Genomic DNA, 21969 nt, shown 5'->3' with positions numbered 1-21969 from the left:
CTATTTTAAACTCTAGTATACCACTTGTGAGCTGGTAGTAGTGTCTTTACCTGACTAAAAATGACCAATCCTAACTTCATACATCTTTAACTGTAAAAAAAATCCGACACATTCTGATCTGATTCTTTCTGATTTTGGTACAAACCAAATTCACCTATTCACACTCTAGTATACCACTTGTGAGCTGGTAGTATTGTCAATGCATGACTAAATCTTGATAAATATCTGCTTCATGTGTCTCTAACTCTAAAAGGAATCCGATTCACCTTTCTCATACTTTGGTAAAAGCCTAATTCACCTATTTCAGTCTCTTGTACTCCACTAGTGAACTGGCAGTAGTGTTTGTGTCTGACTGAATCCTTATAAATTCCCACTTCGTTTGTTTCTAACATTAAAGGGAATCCAATTCATCCCTATCAAACTTTGGTAAAAATCAAATTCACCTTTTTCAGACTCTTGTATACCACTAGTGAACTGTTAGTAGTGTCTGTGTCAGACTGAATCTTGATAAAATCCCAATTTATGTGTCTCCAACACAAAATAGAATCCGATTAATCTCTCTCAAACTTTATTAAAAACCTTATTCGTCTTTTCAGACTCTATTATACCACTTGTGAGCTGCTGGTATTGTCTCTGCCTGACTGAATCTTGATAAATTCCCACTTCTTATGTCACTAACTCTAAAAGGTACCTGATTCACGTCACTCATACTTTGGTACAAACCTAATTCACCTGTTTCAAACTCTTGTAAACCGTTAGTGCACTCATAGTAGTGTCCGTATCTGACTGAATCTTGATAAATTCCCACTTCATTCGTTTCTAACTCTAAAAAAATCCAATTCATCTCTCTCAGACTTTGGTAAAAATCTAATTCACCTATGTCAGACTCTAGTATACCACTAGTGAAGTGGTATTAGTGTCTGTGTCTGACTGATGTTTGATATTTCTTCTTATAGAACTTCATATTTCTCTAACTCAAGAAAGAATCCGATTCATCTCTCTCAGACTTTATTAAAAATCTAATTAACCTTTTTCAGACTCCAGTATACCACTTGTGAGATGGTAGTAGTGGCTGTATAGGACTAAATTTTGTTACATTCCTGGTTTAAAAGTCTCTAGCTCTAAAAAAAAAACATCATTCCTCTCTCACAGTCTTTGGTAAAAACCTAACTCACCTATTTCAGACTCTTGCATACCATATGCGATCTGATAGAAGTGCCCGTGTCTGTTTGAATCTTGAAAATTTCCCATTTCATTCGTCTCTAACCTTAGAAAAAATCCAATTCACACTTTGGTGGAATCCTATTTCATCTATTTCAGACACTAGTGTACCACACATGAGCTGGTAGTAGTGTCTATGTCTGAGTGAATCTTGATAAATTCCCACTTCATATGTACGATCTGATTCACCTCTCTCACACTTCGGTAAACACCTAATTCATTTATTTCAAACTTTGGTTTACTATTTATGAGCTGGTGGTAGTGTTTGTCCCTGACTGACCCTAAATAAGTTCCAACTTCGTATGTCTCTAACACTAAAATATCCAATTCATCTCGCTCTGACTTTGGTAAGAACCTATTTCACCTATTTCAGACTCTAGTTTACCCCTAATGAGCTATTAATAGCGTCTATGTCTGGCTTAATCTTGATAAATTCTAACTTCATATTTCTCTAGCTCTAAAAACATCCAATTCATCTCTCTCAGAATTTGGTAAACATCTAATTGAGCATCGTATCTTTGTATCTTCATCGAGTTTTGTGCAAAACATAGTAAAAACTTTTAAATCACATATTTAATTCAAAGAAGCATATTTTCATCGAGCTTTGTTCAAAACAGATTACAAAACATTTTGAACCACATGTTTCATTCAAATAAACGTATATTCATTGAGTTTTACGAAAAAAGAGTACAAAACATTTTGAACCAACTTCTAAAATTTCTTAATCCAAACTATTGTAAGTCCACAATGTTCCAAGTGCAAAAATCCAGTGGAAAAACCCAAACAGATCAAAAGTGAGGCAAAAAGTTGGGAGAGGGGTATTGGGGGCCCTTTAGAGGTTGTAACATGGATGTCATTAAGCTCTATCTAAAATTGCAATAGCAATTGATTCATTGGTGACACAAGTTCACTGGTTTATTTTACCCAAGCACATTTCATAAGCAAAAAGGAGTAGCAGATTTGTTGCTTTTTGTTTCATTAAAATTCGGTTCATATTATAAAATGTGGTTGGTTTACTTTACCCAAGCGCATGTAATAGACCAGTTTCATTCAATCAAAATAAAACTTATTCATGTAATTGTCATGGAATTACTGAATATTAAATATTATAATAACTGGTCATTCCTCTTATTTGATGAAGGTTGAATATTTCTTGATCATGTCCCGGCAGGAATGTGTAGGTCATTTACCGGATCTAGTTGCTAGGTAAACCGGTTATGCAAATTTTGTACTAATGCGGTTATGCTAATGAATTATACGTCGTTTCTGTTACAGCTATACTACTCATCTAAAAAGGCAAAAGGCGGCAAGGGGGAGCTGGCTCTCCTTTGTTACTTTTTCAAAATCCCTGTAAACGTCTTTGAAGTTTCAACTTAATACTCTTAGCTGTTCTGTAGATATTGCTGCTTCTGATATCTCGTTCAAAATTTTCTAAAATGTTTACCTTAATAACTGTACCCTTTTTCAAAAATCAAACATACCCCCGTTTCCCAATATAAAACATACCCCATTTTTCCAACCACTGATCTTGTATATAACATATAGTGGGCAGCTAAAACGACTTAAGAAACTTCCCCAAAGGCTTGTGGGGGTGGGGTATGTCATCTCCGGAGACATAGTTATTTGACTGTTCTAACTATTTTGAACAAGATGGCTATTCCAAGTTTCGATGGAGTAATCTTCGATGGATAAGTATTTCTTTGGAGTAAGAGCAGTTAAAAAGGAACTGGGGAAGGAGACTTTGCTCGGCGACCAATTTTTAGCCATTCTTCTCATAATACCCTGGTGGTTTAAACTAATACCCTCTGCTATTCTTAAGGTACTGCGAACACGACTTTCTGATAAACTAGATGCAAATGGCGTCTTTTAATTTAGTTTAAAAATGCCCCTCAGCAATCCCAGAGGTTTCGTCTAAGCATCCTTAAACTTTCCAAACAAACCCAGAATCAAACATTCTTCTATTTCTTACGAATAGATTTTGCATATAAAATAAGGCAAATTGCGTAATTCACAGTCACTGCCCTGGTAGCTGAGGGGGCCGTTGCATATCTGGATGTGGAGCTACTAAACATTTTGAACAAAAGCACTTTTTCCAAATCTCGATGAGTGATGAGGGAAGGGAGCATCTAAAAAGGTCAAGGAAGGCTGGTTGTCCACCGAAAGCTCTTCAATGTCCCCTGAAAGTTTGAACTTAACAAATCCAGCTATTGATTAGAAATTTCTGGTACACCGATTGGACAGCAAGCATGCACAGTTTGTTTGGCATAATTGCAGTAACTATTAGTTGCAGAAGTAGTCACAAGTAGCAGTAGTATCAGACGAGTGTCGCTCATATTAGTAGTCGTAAATGTATGTAGTCTTAGCCGCAAGTTTTTGTAGGCTCAAGCAGCTACATACATGGTTGGGAGCTGTCATAGTAGAAAACAGTCACATTCGTAAACAGTCTTAGTCACAAATTGTTAGAGTAGCAAGCAGCCTTAATCACAATCACATGTTGTCAAATTCGTTATTCTTCGCAGTCAAAACTAGTTATAGTCACAATTAGTTACAGTAACCACCACAGGTAGCTGAAGGTACAGCCTCAAGTTGAGGTTGTCAAAGTCTTGAGCAGTCACATTTTCAAGCATTCTAATAAAGTTACAGATGTCGTCGCAAAAGCTAAAGTCGCAAGTAGTCACAGTTGCAGTCACGGTAGTATTCACAATACTAGACAAAACCATTTTGGAAACTAAAAAGTTAATATATGTAGCCTCCCCTAAGATATGACAGATATACACTTAAATGGGTACCTGGAAAAATTTTGAGACAGTTAAAAGGAAGGGTATCGTAAGTACAGCCGGGCTAACCCCTATTGCCATTTCCAACCAAAGGTCCGTGAAAAGCAGCTGAGCACCACTAGTTTGAACTAGAGTCTTTTGGACTGGATCTTTTTTTTTAACCCTTCACACTGTCTTTTGATTTAGGTTCAAATCTTCCTAAGCCCTCTCTGAAGTTTTCTATTAGTACCCTCAGCCTTTTCTGACATACTCAGGACCAAATATTCTGACTCTTTCCCAAGGATAAATCCCCTACAAGTACTAAACTTTTTGAACGAAATCCATTTTTCCAAATCTCGATCAGTGATGAGGGAAAGGAGCATATAAAAAGGTCAAGGGAGGCTGGTTGCGCACTGACAGCTCTTCAACATTCCCTAAGAGTTTGAACTTACTAACCTGAGCTATTGATTAGAAATTACTGGTACACCATTTTGACAGACAGCACGCACTCAGTGTGTTTGGCACAATTGCAGCAACCATTAATTGCAGTAGTAGTCGCAAGTAGCCGCAGAAGCTGTAAAGTTGAATTCGTATTTGCAGCAACAATTGCAAGCTGTCTTAGACGTAAGTATTCGTCCAGGCTCAAATAGTTGCAGTCATAGCTGTAAGTTGTCACAGTCACAAACAGTAGCAGTTGCAAGCAGTCGTAGTTTTTAATTCTTACAATCGCAAGTAGCCTTAATCACTATCACAAGTTGTCAAATTCATTAGTATTCGAGTGACCTCCGAAGGTAGCTGCAGCCATAATCTCTAGTGGAGGTGACTTAAGTCACGAGTAGTCACATTTGCGAGTAGTCTAAAAAAGTCATAGGTGCTTTCGCAAAAGTTGAAGTCGCAAGTAGTCTTAGTTCCGATCACGGTAGTAGTGGCAATACTAGACACTACTATTTTGAAAACTTAAAAGTAAATACCCTTATCCCCTCCTAAGATATGGCAGATAACCCCCAAACGTGTACCTGGAGTAGTTTTGAGAAAGTCCACACGAAGAATATCGTAAGCACAGGGTAGCTAACCCCCAATGTCCTTTCTGGCTAAAGTCCGTGAAACGAAGACTAGCACCACTAGTAAGAACTTGAGTCTTTCAAACTTGATCTTTTTCCCCTTCATACTGTTTTTTTATTTAGTTTTAACATCTCCCTGGGCGTTCCCTGAAGCTTTATCTTAATGCTCTCAGCCCGTTGTCACACACTCAGGATCAAATATACCCTCCCCCCTTTCCCAACGATAAATTTTGTATGTAAACAATGAGCAAAATGCACAATTTGCTATCTTTTCTCAATGGGCTGGGAGCATTACATTCTCAGAGGAACGTATACTTATTACGTCTATTGCCTAATTTGAATAAAGTGGCTATCTCATAATTTTGACCAGTGTTAAAGGCGTCTAAAAAAGACAAGTGGGGTCCTTTACCCTCAAAGCACTGTTCAACATACCCTAGAAGTTTCCAGTTAATACCCCGACCCTTTCTTGAGATATTGCTGACACGCCGTTTTGTCGATCATCAAGCATATATTTTGTTTTGACTTTATTCAAAACCTCCCTTGGTATTCTTTGAAAGTGGTTACCAGTAGATTTAATGACAGTTTCAAGCAGTCACAGTAGTCACAGTCAGTAGTCGCAGTTGTAGCCACAACCAGTCGCACATGCAGCAGCAACAGTAGTAGCAGCATTGACGCTGAAAGTCTCAAGTTAAAACCCTCAACCTTTTCTAAGGTATTGCAGACACACTTTTTTTACAACTTCGACACAGATAGTTTCTTTTAATTTATCTCAAAGTTATCTTTAACATTTCCCGAAGTTTCACCTCAATATCCTTAGTCTTATCGGATACACCAAGGATCAGACGTTAACCTCCTTTCCCAACGATAAATCCAGCATGTAGAAAATAGACAAATTGCATAATATGCATTCCTTGTCCCGGGGGCTGAGGGGACACGGGATTCTCAGAGGCATATATATTAGACGTTGTAACTATCTTAAATGAAATGGTTTTCAAGATTTCTATCAGTATTAGAAGGCATCTAAAAGCGAAAAAGGGGCTATGAGGAGGAAGCTGGTTGCCCTTTTCTACTCTTTAACATCCTTTTAAACATGTCTTTTAAGTTTCATCTTCCTTCCCTTAACTGTTCCATAAATACTGCTGTTGTCTTTTTTTAAAATCGTCCTGCATATTGTGTTTTGATATCCCCCTCAATATTTTCCAAAAGTTTTACCTAATACCCATACCATTTTTAGAAAGTCAAATATGCCTTCGTTTCCCAAGATCAGAAATACCCTCTTTTCCCAATAACTAAACTTTTATATAATCAGTTGGCAGGTTATATAACTGACAAAACTTACCCCAAGGGCTGTAGGGGTTATGATGTCATGTTCGATTTTCAGTATTTTGGTCTAAGAGATAGCTGGTAAATACTCTGAGTACTCAAGTAAAGAGTGAAAAGGCTTTTTGTCCCTAAAGATCCAAAAATTAGCTATCTACTGATTCCAAATCACAACTTAACCTTCAAAAGAAAACAAAACCTTCTTAAGCTGTTTTTGGGGGCATAGGATTTTAGGTTATTTTCCCAAAATTTTCACCTCTTTTTTTAATTTGGCACCCGCTATTACCAAACACGGCGTAACTGCATGTAGAGATCATTTTCATTAAAAATGGCCTTTTTAAAGTGAAAAGACCTCTTTTAAAGAGAAAGGTATTAAAAGTGGTGTTTTTCATTAAAAATGGAATTCCTGATTTTTCCTCATATTTGAAAGGCAAACAAGGTTTTGTAAGTTTCCACTTAACCTATCCGATTTTATTTCCATTGTCCTTGGTACTTGAAGGGAACCGTCAAGGTTTATGGGCTGAACCAAGGCAGCTTGAGACACTAACCATTGAACTACACGGTCTTTCCTGTAGGATTGCACCTATTAGATTGTTTTCTGCTATTTACATTAAAAGATAAATATAAATGAAATAAAAGAAATGAACAACCTTTATTATAAATATAAATTATGAATTACTGTACATCGGTGACCGAATAAAAAACTGACAAAATAAAGGTTTTATTTACAGTAAACAGGAACAAACAATTTCAAACCAGAGCCTGTACAAATGTTTGATACTTAAGCCACTTATAATTCATACCATATAGTACTGTATATAACACTAAATTCTTCCTATCTCCGCGATCACTTCTAATTTTAAGAAAAATACTTGCAGCGCACCAAGCGGCAAATGAGATTAATTTATGGCTAATCGAAAAACTGTTTACAATTTAAAGCCCAATTTTGGCTGCAAGAAGTCAAAAGGTTGTATATTCCACAAAGATATTTTTTAGGGAGGGATAAAAGAACTGAGAAAAGTTTTGTGTTTTTCAATTGATGGCTGGTTGCTTTTCCCCATATCTGATTCGTAAGGGGAGAAGCTAACCAAAAAGGGAGGTTAATTTAGCCTGTCCATAACTGGCGAAGACTAGTCTCTTCAGAAACAGGAGATGTCTTGTCAACATAACGTAATATTATTACTTTTTTAAGGAAAGTGTATTAAGAGTATAATATAAATACCCTAAAATACAAATTTACTAAATTTCCAATCAATATAAAACCCGACCAACTTCTTCATACATACGGTTACTCTAGGCCTCACACGCACTAGGAAAATGGGATAAAGCACCTCGAGAAGTAACACCGCATCATCGCAAGAAAAAGGTGTTTTCGACCAATTTCGTCGTTAGAAAAAATTTTCGTATTGGGAAACGAAAACTAGTTTTTTTCCTAATTTTATGTATGACTTGAATGATCCTTGAACCTTTAAAATTTAAGCAATGATTAAGAACTTTGGTAAAATTTAAACTAAGAGCTTGGGGAAAAAGACATAGTAGAAAAGCTTATGAAAAATGTTTTAATCTATTCTCCAAACGCTGTTTTCCCAAAAATTAACGTTTGAGGAAATAACATAACTAACAAACGTGCATACCTTTAGCCTTAAGAAATTTGAATAATACTTTTGTAACAAACAGTAACGCAATTATGTCACACTTAAAGACAAGAAGAAGGGCCATTTCTAGTGAAATAAGACTTGATCTAGCTAGCTTTTTTTCTTAATCCTCACATTTTTGGAAAAGTTAATTTTAATACACAACTAGTCTCCCGCAATACTGATAACGTCTGTTTTAAATTTTGTGGACACCACTTTTTAAAATTGTTGTATGATTTGTCTGGGAGCCTCTCTGTTAGATGACGCTGTGTAAGCAACAATCTATTAGCATATACACTTAGTGGTATTTCCGAATTAAATACCATAAACATTGGTGCTTACTTTGGTAAGGCTATAGTTTAGATTTTTTTTTTTAACTAAAAATGCAATCTCAATGGATTTTATAGTAATTTATGAAATATTAGGACAGAGAAAGAAAACAATAAAATCTTGTGCATTTTACTCTTTTTACTGGCTTGAAATTCCACACAGAATATTCTTTAACCCATCAGATTACAAAAAGTGGATTGTTTATCTTTCTAGAAGTAAGGATCAACATGAAAAGCTTATTAAATTTGTCACAGATGTAAAGCAATGAAATCAAAAAATAGTGTTCCCTGCAAAATCATAGCAAAACCATGGCTGTTTTCCCTTCTGAAACCATCCTGTGCTCCTCACTGAAATTTTGCCAATTTTCGATAGAAATCCCACATAGAATGTTGTTTTTTTTACAATCTTCAGTAAACTTTCACTCTACATCCCTTCACTCCAAACATGAATCACTAACCTCCGTCCTGTTTTTACAATATTTATCAATAATTTTCAATCATATGACTAATATAGTTATATATATATATATATATATATATATATATATATATATATATATATATATATATATATATATATATATATATATATATAAATACTACCCACACGATGCTAAAAGGAAATAAAATTACTCTGAAAGGAATAATTACAGGACCCAAAAACTTATAATTCACAAAGGCCGTGCATAGTCTTTTTATGAGATTGAGTAGAAATTAAAGTAAACAATGCCAAATTTGGTTAAACAAGCACTTTAACACATTCTTTATGCAAAATACATTTGCATATGCGTCCAATCCTAAAAGAGAGATGGAAGGGATTGAGGGGTGGGGGGATGAGGATCAGAGAATTTTTCAGGAGGAGTGGGAATTTTACAAAAGAATTTCCAAAAATTCAGACACTCTAGCTGCTACGCTAATACTTTACCAGTGAAATCTCCAGGAGACAGATATAGATTTCTACTTTGCATTTAGGCAACAAATTAAAATACAAACAATTTGAATTTAACAAATAAGCAATTAAGCAACTTTTTATGTAACTTTTTAAGCTTGGGAAACTTCTGGTAAAACAAGTAAATTTTGAAATTGAGGCACTTAATTATTTTTCAAATTCTGTGGGTTGAACGTTATTAACTCAAAAATGTCGAACAATAAACGAACAAGAAGTAAAATCACTTGATTGCATTGCATCAAAACAGATAAGCCACAAACTAAGCAAGAGCAAAACCTTCGGTACACTGAATAGACTGCAAAAGCTTGTACCTAAGCTTCTCTTTGGTGTGGTATTGTGGTAGATCAAGTAGGTTGAAACAGGTATGAGCAACTGGTAGAAAAGCGTCACCACCACCCGTTGGCTGAATGCAAATCTACAACCAAAAAAAGTATACAATTCATGTATCGGACATTAGAAGTAATAAACAGTATTTGTATCTGCTCAAAGACACAGGTCTTTTACTTCCAAATAAGAGCGATCCTGGCCTAGTTGTACAATTTTTTTTTAATACAAATGGGTTGTTGAAGGGTTAGTTGTTTCAATCTATTATTAGATTAACAGCTATTCAAGTACATAGGACAGTGAAAATAAAATTTGATTTTTCACTTGCTAACCCCCCTCTCTTACAATATAAATCCCCCCTCGGAATATTCCCCTTGAGGAAAATCCCCCCTATCCCCTTGTGACGAGGTCGAAAGAGCTAAGAGCCAAGAGCTCAAATGGTATGAGCTCTAGCAAAATTCTAAGAATCAATAGATTAATGCCGGTCGGGATTTAAAATAAGAGCTCTGAGACACGAGGTCCTTCTAAATATCAAAACTAATTAAAATCCGACCCCCCACTCGTAAGTTAAAAAAAGCCAACGGGTGGCGTCACCACCACGGGTGGCGTCAATGCAAATCTACAACCAAAAAAATTTATACTTCATATATTGGACACTAGAAGTAATAAATAGTATTTGCATCTGCTCAATCAGCTAAGTGACCTCTCTCCCCGGTAAAACGATATAGCAAATCATCAGATCACACTAGGTTCCGAGTCATAGAGGTGGTAATTTTAAGTAAAAAGGGTTCAATGTCAGTATGTTTAGTCAGACTTTTCTGGCTTTTTTTCATTCCAACATTGGATTGTAACACAGTACTTTTGAGACAAAAGAGTCGTCAGGTCTGCAACAAGCGTGGCAGAACCAGGACGAGGTGTGAGTGCCAGATGATAGTTTCAAAAATTATGTACCGCAATTTTTTATTAGGGATTCTACTTATGGTTTAAGGAGACTTTGGGTATAGAAAGAAGTTTCAGAAGTATATTACACTATACCTGAATAAACTCATTTTAAAAGAGTAACCTTACACAATGAAACTGATGAAAAAAACCCCAACTAAACGTTAAATGTTTTATTTTGGATTTACAATGTTAGCAGTAAAAAAAGGGCAGAAAAGAAAGAAATGCTGTTTGTAGGGGTGGTCCATAATTAAAAAATTGTTGTTTTTCCTCAAAAATAAAAATATTTCTACAGTCAAAAAAATGAACTAGCCTTCAGACACTTCCGATTGCGCTGCCCTTTTTTAATTTTCCCCTAATACAAATTCCATAAAAGCCGAATTGTTTTAGGAGGCTCTATACAAGTTAATCCTCCCTAGACCGTCCAATCCACCAATCCAAGGCAGGAGTCGTTCGCGTGTTAGTCAGTAACATTTTATACATGAACGGTTTGCTTTATAAACCTGAACGTCAAATGATTTTCAAACCGAAGGACTAAAACGTGATTTTTTTCTAGTTCCACCAGATTATTAGTTCCGTACACATAAATCATGGGTGTCAAATTAACGCTCCGTACTTTTTTGAAGGGGGTTTGACAATGGTTTAAACAGCGATTTGTGTGACGAAAGGAGTTTAAAAAATTAAGTTATACAATAATGAACTAATTTTCAAAATCTTATCACACACAATCAAACTGATGAAAAAGTAACAGAAAGTTTAATGTTTCTTAATCAGAGTTAGGAAAGAAAAAAAAGGAAAGAAATTCCACTTGCATAGGTAGGCCTAGTATTTAGTTTAGAAAAAAGTATAAAAGGTATTCCCTAAAGAAATAACGTTTCATAATGAAGTTTTCCTTGTCAGAATTCATTAAAAATATAATGAAAATAAACAAAACTTCAAATACTTCTTATTTTGTTGCAAATTTCTAATGTTTCCTTAATAACACTCCCTTGAAAGTCGGACTGTTTTTGGAACTTTAATAAAACTACAATCCTCAATGTGTTAGACAACTACGAAACAGGATTTCAAAGTGAAGTTAAATATTCAAGAAAACAAAAAATACACAAAGCCCTGTTTCTTTGTAAAAGGTTAGGGGGCTGCCACCTCCGCCTGTGCTTTTTACACGATAGTTTGATTAAAACTTTTTTTTAAAGTATTATAGAGTGCAAGAAGTATAGCGAGTTAATAAATGCTGCTAATGAAAATAGGCTCAAGTGAGATTCCGATGACAGCCTGTTTGCATTCGCTGATGAGTACCTACAGAATTTGATCAAGCTTGGCAGGAAAATCTTTTGGCTTTGTTTGAGAGAGCTCATGATTTAATGTTGAACAGTTTGGCTCTTATTGTTTCGAGGTCAGAATTTATTTCTTTTCCAAAATTTCTACAGCCTTTAAGGTTTTTCATGAGATACATTCGTCACATGGTACTCTTCTTAGATCTGAAAGTGGTTACGTCCGATTCCTTGGAATTTTTTCTTTCGAGAATTTGTCTTACAAATTTCAAACTAATGCATTGAAGTTAAGATTGATGGGAATATGGGCATTTTACGGAAGCTCAGGCACACACTCCCAGTCTGTATCCTGCAGCTTCTTTACTTCAACTGATTCTTGTGTCACTATATGAATGCCTATTTTTTAATAACAGCTGTGGAGTATAAAGTCTCTTAAGGAGAAAGCCAGACTAGTTGTGAAGTTAGTAAATCCATCTGCTGTTAAACCCCTGTTAAATCAGAAGAGTTTACGTCCTTGCAAGGGCTTCTTTTACTTCGACACGACTGTATGGAAAACTTCTAAATGTCTTCTAGTCTCTTAATTTTAAATCTCACAGCTAGTCGTATTACCTAATCATAAAAATTTCGATCGGAAAAGCAATCGACTCTACGCTTTTTATTACTAACAAATATAAATTGACACAACTTACAGGTTGTATAATAAATGGTGCAACTGATGAAAAACTTAGTTTTGATATAATCCATGTCTTTTCCATTTCACACGAAAGGATCATAACATTGCTCATCCGAATTACTTCCGAATAAAAAAAAAAAAAAAACAAACTAAAGGAACGGCATCAAATAAATTTGTTACATAATCATAATGAGTAATCCTGCAGACCAATTCCAAACAGACAAGCATTGCTTTTGCATTTTCTAGGCACGTTTTTTACGGAATTCTGTGATCCCGACCCTTCTTAAGAGGATTCCTTTGTCTCCCCTAAAGGCACATGCGATATGTGCTCGGGATTTTCATAATTTCTACTACTCAAGCACTCAGTGGGGGGTGGGTGGAAAATTAGCCCTTCAAATAGCTTAAAACTAGGTAGTAGAATTTTTTTTAGTTCTAGCGCAATTTTTTTAAGTTCCACAGAGGGGAATACAGGAATGGAATGGCTATTGAAGAACGACAGTGATTATACTATTTCAGGCTAAATGTTGAAAAGCATAGGATGGTTAATCTCTGGACTTCAAACCATTCTCCTTTACTTAAACTATATAAATTTTATACCTTTACAGATTTCATTCCTAAGATTGGCACGCGGTCCGATCCAGTTAAGAATTTCAAGAAATTTTTCTTTTCCTCAGGTTTAAGCTCATGAAAGACTTCCCAAAAGAGTTTGATCGTTGGATGATCTGCACTGTAGCCATTTCTATACTCAGCAGATCTTTGAAGCTCATGCCAGTCATAGTTTTCACTCCCTGAAAAGTTAACTACCTATATTTTCTACATGGAGCAGAGACAATCTTTTGAAACTCCAAAAATACCAATGTTTTATGACTTATATAGGCTATTGTGCATTATTTTCAAGAAACAATTTTGATTTTGGAAGTTTTTTTTTATAGATAACGCAGGATTTGAAACTAGTTAATATAATCTGAGACTATAATAAACAACTTTTAGAAAAAGAGATTAGCACTTATTTTAAAATGAAACTTTTTCAAATAATAAGACTTGTGCCTATACTTAAAACACGGACCAAAGAGAATGGAAAAACTTTTGAGAGTTTGGATCTTTGGTGATTTAAGATGGGAAGATAAGGATTAAAACCTACTAGCACCATATATGATGCAACGTCTGGTGCCTTAATTAAAAATCTAGAAAATTTCAAAGACGACCGATTTTATGACAGGATTAATATTAAATGCAACAGGGTTGAAGCTGAAATTTCTCTATAAGTAATAATTAATCAGTACATTTTACTTTTAAGAATTATTTCAAGACAAAATCTAGTCTGTCCACAATACTCCTAAGTTTGCTTGAGAGAATTTTGGCAATATAAGTAGGGTAGTGGACTTGCTCGTATGCCCACAGAAGGTTAATCCTTGTTTCTTTACCCTCCTTTGTATATTTTAGGTATCTGAAAAGACAAATATACAACATTTTTGGATGAAACAAAGTTGCCAAATGCTTGATGGCATTTATGACTTTTCTTTTTGACATTATTGCCAGTTTCCATTCTTGTGAAATTCCCTTTTCTGATGCAGGTTTTTTATAGATTAAAATTATGGAAGTTAAAAAGGAATTGAAAAATTAAAAGTAAGGAAATAATAAAGTGGATTTTTTAGTTCTGCTGGGTACATTGGCAGTCTTTGCTTCTCTTGGGCCTGTGGCAAAATATTGATTAGCGCATCCCCCTGTCTCGCAGAAATTTTCAAGAGAATTTTCGTTCATTAGAAAGTTATTTTCAATTTATTAATTAATTAACAGTTTGATTTTTAATTATTATTCATTATTTTTGTATAATTGTTATTATTTAATTAATTTACTGATTATTGATTTATTAACTGCACCCTCTAATTTATTTGAATAAGAATAAATTTGAAAAATTACAAAATGATTAGGACCGTCAGATTTTTTATTTGAAATTTTGAGCCAAGGGCAAGAGCCCCTTCTACCCTCCCCGCTAAAATTGCCAATGGCTGGCTAATGCTGCAACAGGGACTAAAAGTTTTAAAACAGCAATATTCTTTGAAAGAACTTTTGGAAAAATAAAGTATATCATTATTCGTTTCAAATAACTTTATTTTGGACAAATGCCTAAGTACCGAGGACATCAAATAAAAACATCTTTTTAAGCCCCATTACTATCTAACGTCTAGTAATGCCGGAAAACCACGATCTTCGAAGATTCTTCTTTTGGTTGTGCTTTGGTCATGAACTATTTTAGGAAATGCGACATTTTCGTCACAGTTTTACCCATTCGAATCAAACCTATACCTTTTAAAGTGTTTAGGAATTTTCACCAACATTTCTTTTGTTTCAATTCGGCACCTGCGACTACCAAAAGGTGTGCAACTGTCTAGTGATGTCTTTTTCATTAAAAACTGAATTTCCAATATATCCTTTTTTAAGACTCATAGGGTTCTTTCAGTTTCCTCTTAGCAAATAAAACAATCAGAATTCATTTTCACTGTAATTGGTGCTTTAATAAAACAGTTTCGCGTTCTAGTAACTCACTTTATAAGTTTTATAAGGCAAACTTTTTAACGTCACCACATAGAAATTGGACACAAACAACAAGTGACATATACAAAACAATTGGCAAGACAAAGCCAGGGGAAGGTAAACAGGAAGGGTGTGCGAAAGCACAGGATGGCTGGCCCCCAATCCCCATTGCACTTCCTGGCTGAAGGGCCAAGAAACGGAGATCAGCACCGCCGGTACGGACTGTAAAGTCTAATGCCGTATCCTTTACTTACCCTTACTTTTTATTTATTCATATGACTATTACAAACCAATAGCGAATGTTCAGCTTTTAGTTTCATTTTCGGTGAAAATTCTAGCTTTTATTAGAATTATTATTCTTAACTTCCATTTATTTCATTTAGGCAGTATTATAATAAATTAAAAGTAAGTAGTATCTGTTTCATTCGTAGGCTCAAAACAATTTTTTCAGCTTTTGGAAAAAGTTAAATTTTGAGAAGAAAAGTGAGCAGATTGGTTGTACAAGTAAATAGACTAACGCCTTGAAAACATTCCTCAGTAATATTGCAAGAAACAACACAACTTCATACATACATACAGACTTGAAGTTGGACGACTAAGTAGTTAAAAGTTTTGCTTTTATCTAGAGCTATTTGTTTTAATTTAATCTTTGTTTGTGTCATAACTAATCTTAGTTCCTAGACAGACACAAGCAATCCATATAAGACATATCAAATAGTTTCACTTCATTTCATGTAAAAACATTCAGAATAGACGAAAGAAAAAGAAAACGAAAAGGTATCAGCAAAAAAAAACTTAATTTAAAAGGGGCAACGGATTAGACCATTGATGCAAATGCCCAAAATGAATCCCACTAAATCCCTACAAAGCAAACATATTTTGAAGTGGGGATTTCCGCCTCCATTCCCCCTCCCTACAACAACCTCTTCGTAGTTGGATTGTACGGTAATTAATAAAACACCCCAAAAGACTTACCGACAACCAATTCTAACAGCTCCCATGACTGGAATAAGCCCAATACATTTCCTCCACAAACCTTATGAAATGCCTTGTGGAAGTAATCGTACTGTTTTTCAATGGATTTGTTGAGCAAGTAGTCAGCATAGAGATCAACATACTCGTGCCTGGAAGGTAAGAAATTGTTGAAAGCAAAAATATAGAAAAATTACGATATATTTGTAGCAGCATAAAAGAATCAAATAAGTAAATACTTACTCTTCTAGTAAGTAAATAAATAATTTTTTGATTACATTAATACAGAACAACACACAGAAGAAACATAGAAATTGAGCTGTTAATTTTTCTGTTTTCTCTGTCAGTCTAAAATTAATATTGTTGCAGATTTTTTTTTCTTTTTTTGTGAAAATGTTCATTTTTAGTTTTTATCTTTTTTTTTCACTTATCTCTTCGTTTTTTTTTTTGTATAATTGTAAAGTGGCTTATACTATTGAAAAAAAATCCAGACAGGTAGATTCTAGCTCAAATTTCACAGAACAAAACATATAACATGTAAAACATAAGAGCAACGGCAATATAAGCTACGTTCACTAGCACACCTGCATGAAGAGAGGGAAAAAGAGGAAGAGAATAAAAATTATAGTGGCATAAAAAAGCACCTTATGCCAGTTGTAACCCCCCCCCCCCCCTTAACTTCTCTAGGAAAAATACTCTTATCCCCTTAAATGCTCATCTAACGATATTTATGGGTGCCTTAAATGATGATTGCATGTAAGATGCCTTATATGGCATGTTGTTGGAATCAGAGGCACTCCGATATGAGTGGATCGATCAAAAGAATCAGCTTATTATGCTGATTCCAAATATATTAGATTCATCAAGTTTAGTGTAACCCATCAAAAGCTACGAGCCTTAGAAAATTTAACTGATTTTCATAAAGGAGGAAAAAACCCTTAAAAGTCAAATAATCTTGATGAAAATCAAACCATCAGATTCGGCGTATCAGAGGATCCCACTGTAGAGGTTTCAAACTCCTATGTGCAAAAATATGGAATTTTATATTTTTTTCTTCCAGAAGACAGGTTACGGATGCGTGTCTATTTGTGTTTTTTTTTTCAGGGGTGATCTCATCAAACTAATAGTCTTAGAAGGTTGGGAGAGGATGTAATCGAGCAGAAATTAAAAGTGCTAGTGCCCTTTTTAAGTGACCAAAAAGATTAGAGTGTAACTATCCCCCTCCCACGCCCCATTTTTCCCCAATGTCATACGATCAAAATTTTGAGATAAACATTTTGTTCAGCATAGTTGAAAGATCCAATAGCTATACCTTTATGGGAAATGCAAAGCCCCTGAGAAAAGGGCTGTAAATTACGAAACTTGTCTATTGTTTGCACATAGTATTTGTTATTGGGAAGTGTAAAGATATTTTCAAGGGAAGTGGAGTTTGTTCTTGGGGTGGTTTTCATGGGGGGAATTTTCTGTGAGGAGGTAAATTTCCAGGAGAAATTTTACACTGGATAGGATTTGCCAGAACTACTATACGAAATTCTTTTTATTTGTCTTACTTTCTCATTGCCAACTCAATTTTGCATGAGGAGATGTTCAGGGGGAACTATCCAGGGGTAATTATCAGCGGATTCGCATTTCTGGGAAAAAATTTTCATGGAAGGGGGAATTTCCGGAGTTATCGGAAAAACAATCAGAATTTGAAGTCGTTTTCAAATGAAATTATGCTAAGGAGAATTTTTCAGGCTGAATTATTCGTAAAAAATGTTTACAGGGAGGGGGGGGGGGGTCCAGCAAAGATGAAATTATACAGAGGACATTGTATGGGGGGGGGGGGGTGAACTTTACGCGCAAAGAACTTTCTACGGAGAAGTTTCTCATGAAGGGAGATAATTTTTCACGGAGGGTGATCCAGATTTAAGGACGTTATTTGGAAAACAATCAATCAGAGATTTACAATCTCTGATTGGATAATATTTATTTATGTGGATAACAATCTGGAATTAAATAAAAAGAGCAATTTTTTTTCTTTCAACTGAGACTAAGGAGCAACATTAAAGCTCAAAACGAATATTTAGACAGTTGATCAAAACGAACGAATTGTTCCATATATGAATAGGTTGCCCCCTCCTCAATACTTTGCTCTTTATGCTTGACTATTTGTCCCAATTTAATAAGAACAACTCCTGAAACACAAGGACCGTTTAATTAGAATAGAAATCTTTTGTAAAAGTGCTAAAAACTTTACAGTGAAGACCAAGGTATTGAGGACGAGTGCAAGCCCTCCATATACGGATTAATTTCTGTTCGTTTTGAGCTTCAATGTTGCTCCTTACTCTCAGTTGAAAAGAGCTTTTTTTTATTCATTACCAGGCTAACATGAAAATCTAAGAAGAAAACATAGCACATACATTTTTCATGAATGTTTCCCTGGGTTCCACAAAACTCGACATAAAAGGATTTTGAAGTCACAAATTAGAAATATGAGACCAAAATTCTAGTATTAGTAAGAAATAGATCATATTTTCCGGATAAATTTAAATTTACGAAATAAAGGACAATAAAGGCACTCTCAAACGTAAGATTATTCGCATAAGTAAACATATCCTCCCATATACTTTAAAATACGTGACTTCTTAGGAACTGCCTATTCTTGCATTCTGAACCCTCCAAAAATTTAAAAATTCATTCATTTTGCTAAAATTTTCATCTAGGATACTAAAATCATCAGCATAATCTAAAACTGAGAGACTCCCGCATTCAATTCCATGCTCTCTCACTGCCATTATTGCAGTGCTTACATCAAAGTCCATCGAAATTATCCATATAAATGGAGATAGAACTCAAACCTGGTTAATTCCTAATTCAATTCGAAACCAGCAACTAACCTCATTTCATACTTAAGCCACGACTTACCAATCTTAAAACTACAAACGAAGCTTTTCTCTTAAAACGTTACCTACAGCTGACTTTATAGCTACCTAAACTAAATGGCTATAGTCGACCTGTTATAGAGGCCGAAAGCTTGCTTTAACAATTAACACGAGAGCTCAACCCTCTTCCAATCAAAGTCAATTATTTGAGCAAAAAACAATCACCATAGTATTTGAATATTTTTATATTGCCTTATTTCAAGCTGCTAAAATATCAGACTAAATTTCACCAAATTTAAAATTAACTAAAAAGTCTGGATATAGAAAGGGATTAAGATACTTAAACCTTAAAATCCCTTAAAAGGGATCAAGATGCTTAATCCCTGAAATCCCTTAAAAGGGATTAAGATACTTAATCCCTTAAAAGAGATTAAGATACTTAATCCCTAAAATCCCTTGAAAGGGATTAAGATACTTAATCCCTAAAATCCCTTAAAAGAGATTAAGAGACTTAATCCCTTAAAAGAGATGAAGATACTTAATCCCTAAAATCTCTAAAAAGGGATTAAGATACTTAATCCCTTAAAATGAATTAAGATACTTAATCCCTAAAATCCCTTAAAGGGATAAAAATACTTAATCGCTAAAATCCCTTAAAAGGGTTAGATACTTAATCGCTAAAATCCCTTAAAAGGGATTAAGATACTACCGCCAAAAATCGACCATTTGTGATTAAAATCTTCAATCATTTCCTTGTAGTTCCCATAAAAATAACTAAACATAAAAGCTTGGGAGACGTTGCCACCTATGAGACTCCCACGAGCATCCATGCAAAATACCTAGGACAAAATTGTACTTGCTTGTTATCAAACAATAAACTATTACTGTTTTATATGTTCTAACAGCCTTATACTGTACAATAATCACTCTTAAGAAAACGTTCACACAAATTTAGCGACAACTCTCCCAAATATATCCTAAGGCAGATGTTGATTTCCGATGTGTAACAAGTTCTCTAATATGGTCGATGAATTAGCTGTCAGTACAGGATCCAAAGATCCGCCTTCAAATAAGTTACTCCAAAACTTCCAACACTCCCAATATACTACTACTACTACTACTACTACTAATAACTCTCTACAGCACCAAGCTGCCTGAGGCCAACAGAGCTACGCACGCTCCAATACTATGGATACCTCCTATCAATGGGATGTGAATAGTATCAGTTGACAGTCTAATTTTGAAAGTCCAGCCCATCCATTTCGACACTTACTTGTTTGACTGAGTCACTGGAGTCCCTTCCAAACCTGGTTTGAGGGGTACAGTGATAACTTCACAAAATACTTCATGCTGCATATCGAAAGTCAACGAAAAAGTCTCTTCAAAATCGTCCCCTTCGTACTCCAGAATAGAAATTAGACTCCTAAAAAGAGGAAAAAAAGAAACGGCTCAAACGTTTACAAAAACAAACCTAAGATCAAGAAAGGAAGAAAAAAAGAAAACAGGGAAAAATAGTGATTTCGGAAAAAATTTCAAAAGCAGCGAAGATTATATACTACACTTTAGACTATTCTAGGATCTAAATAAAATATCCCAGCCCCCCCCCCCCCCAAAAAAAGCGGGGTTTATTATACCAGTCCTTTTCTAAACGGAACTGAGACAACGAGAGACAAAAAAAAGTGAAGACTTAACCATACTCTTAAATAAAAATTCAAGCAAACTTTCATATTAATCATTGCTTATATTCCTTACAAGCATGGATTAAAATCCTTCAGAATAAGAAAATATCACGTGAGAAAAATAGTAAAAAGTCAGCCTCTAGAATAAGAGTAGGGGGCTGGATAGAGACATTACCATCAATTGCGAACTTATCAAGCTTGGGAATGGGTTATTCCTTTGAAATTTTTCTAAATATATATCTAAAAATTCTATACTGAAAACAACATTAGTAAAAAAAAACTGAAAAACTAGTAAACTTGAAAATACAAACAATTGAAAAAAAACTTGATTCTAAGAGAATTAAGATAAAGAAAGAGAGAAAAAGTAATACTAGTGATAACGCTTTACTCTTCCATTGCTAGTCTATTGGGCTTGGAAATTATTGATATCTTACAATATTCGAGAAAGAACATAATGCTAGAAAAAAGTACCAGCAATTGGACCAACATTGATTCATTCAGACAAAGATGAGACTAAAAGGGCAAAGAAAATGAAAGCAGAAACCTTAAAAGTCGGCTAAACTCACCAATCGACGATCATTTTGAAATATTTTTTTAAATAATAACATATAATTTTCCAGACAAAAATAATATTCTTTAAAAAAAAGCCTACAAAAATATACCACAGGTGCTTCAAACAAAATATAGATCAAGAGAAGAAAAGAAGATTAAACGTGAAAGAATGTGCCTACATATCATCCAGTGTGCTGATAAATGCGAACACAAACTAAATTAAGACGCCAAACACGATCGAGGTTTTAATTTGGGCTGGGGGTAGGAGTCATTCCTCCCCCTTATCTGACCCCTTGGTGGCATCCCTACTTCATTTTGTGGTATTTTCTACTCGTTTTAAAGCTTGACTTGGTTATTTAGTGTAATTTCTCTTCATTTTGGTCTTCATTTATTTATTGATAATGATTTACGATCTTTCACGCTTCAAATTTTATTTGAATTTATTTCTACTCATCTTTGGTGGTAGTCTCATTACTTTTCTTTCAAACTTTTTTTTGCAAAAGAAGTTTTTCTTTATAAGAATCCTGATTTTAGCTCACAATTTATACGTTTCGCAAAATTGTGTATCAACTTTTAATAACAGTGTTACTATAGTGTTTTGGATAGATGGGTACGGGGAATAATGTTTACATAAAGATTCTTATTCAATTATATGCCTCTCTAAGTTAGTTTAATGGCAAAGTATTTTTTTCTGAAAAAGAGAGAAATATGGTGTCTTAAAGAACGGCGGTCATTTTTCAATGGCCGAATTATTTTCCATCCAGGATGCAGAAACACGCAAAGTGAAACAGCAGTTATACATACCAGTCTAGCTGGAAGCAAATGTAGCTTTCTAAAGAATAGAGGCTTTCTAAAAATCAAGCAAGAATTCTGGTTCTATAATGTTTAAT

At 34.7% G+C, this 21969-nt stretch overlaps 1 protein-coding gene and 1 long non-coding RNA gene across 2 annotated transcripts in view; one reads left to right on the top strand and one right to left on the bottom strand.

The window, feature by feature from the left end:
* The window catches only part of LOC136043676 (uncharacterized), a 54456-nt gene extending 41067 nt beyond the window's left edge, over nucleotides 1-13389 (top strand). Inside the window, exon 3 of the long non-coding RNA XR_010621685.1 lies at nucleotides 13152-13389. This is a non-coding gene — a long non-coding RNA (uncharacterized LOC136043676). The remainder of the gene's footprint in view (nucleotides 1-13151) is intronic.
* LOC136043675 (probable E3 ubiquitin-protein ligase HERC4) lies at nucleotides 8930-20289 on the bottom strand. The gene is made up of 4 exons (XM_065728569.1): nucleotides 20122-20289; nucleotides 15988-16136; nucleotides 13075-13265; nucleotides 8930-9685 (listed from the first exon to the last, which is right to left on the bottom strand). The coding sequence occupies exons 1-4, from the start codon at nucleotides 20202-20204 to the stop codon at nucleotides 9530-9532; spliced, it is 579 nt and encodes a 192-aa protein (XP_065584641.1). The 5' UTR covers nucleotides 20205-20289; the 3' UTR covers nucleotides 8930-9529.
* Between the last annotated feature and the right edge of the window lie 1680 nt (nucleotides 20290-21969).

The sequence above is a fragment of the Artemia franciscana genome, unplaced genomic scaffold (genome assembly GCF_032884065.1).
Source record: "Artemia franciscana unplaced genomic scaffold, ASM3288406v1 Scaffold_811, whole genome shotgun sequence".
Classification (NCBI taxonomy): domain Eukaryota; kingdom Metazoa; phylum Arthropoda; class Branchiopoda; order Anostraca; family Artemiidae; genus Artemia; species Artemia franciscana.
The sequence above is the reverse complement of the archived record's forward strand: the minus strand, read 5'-3'. Positions and strand labels throughout refer to the sequence as shown.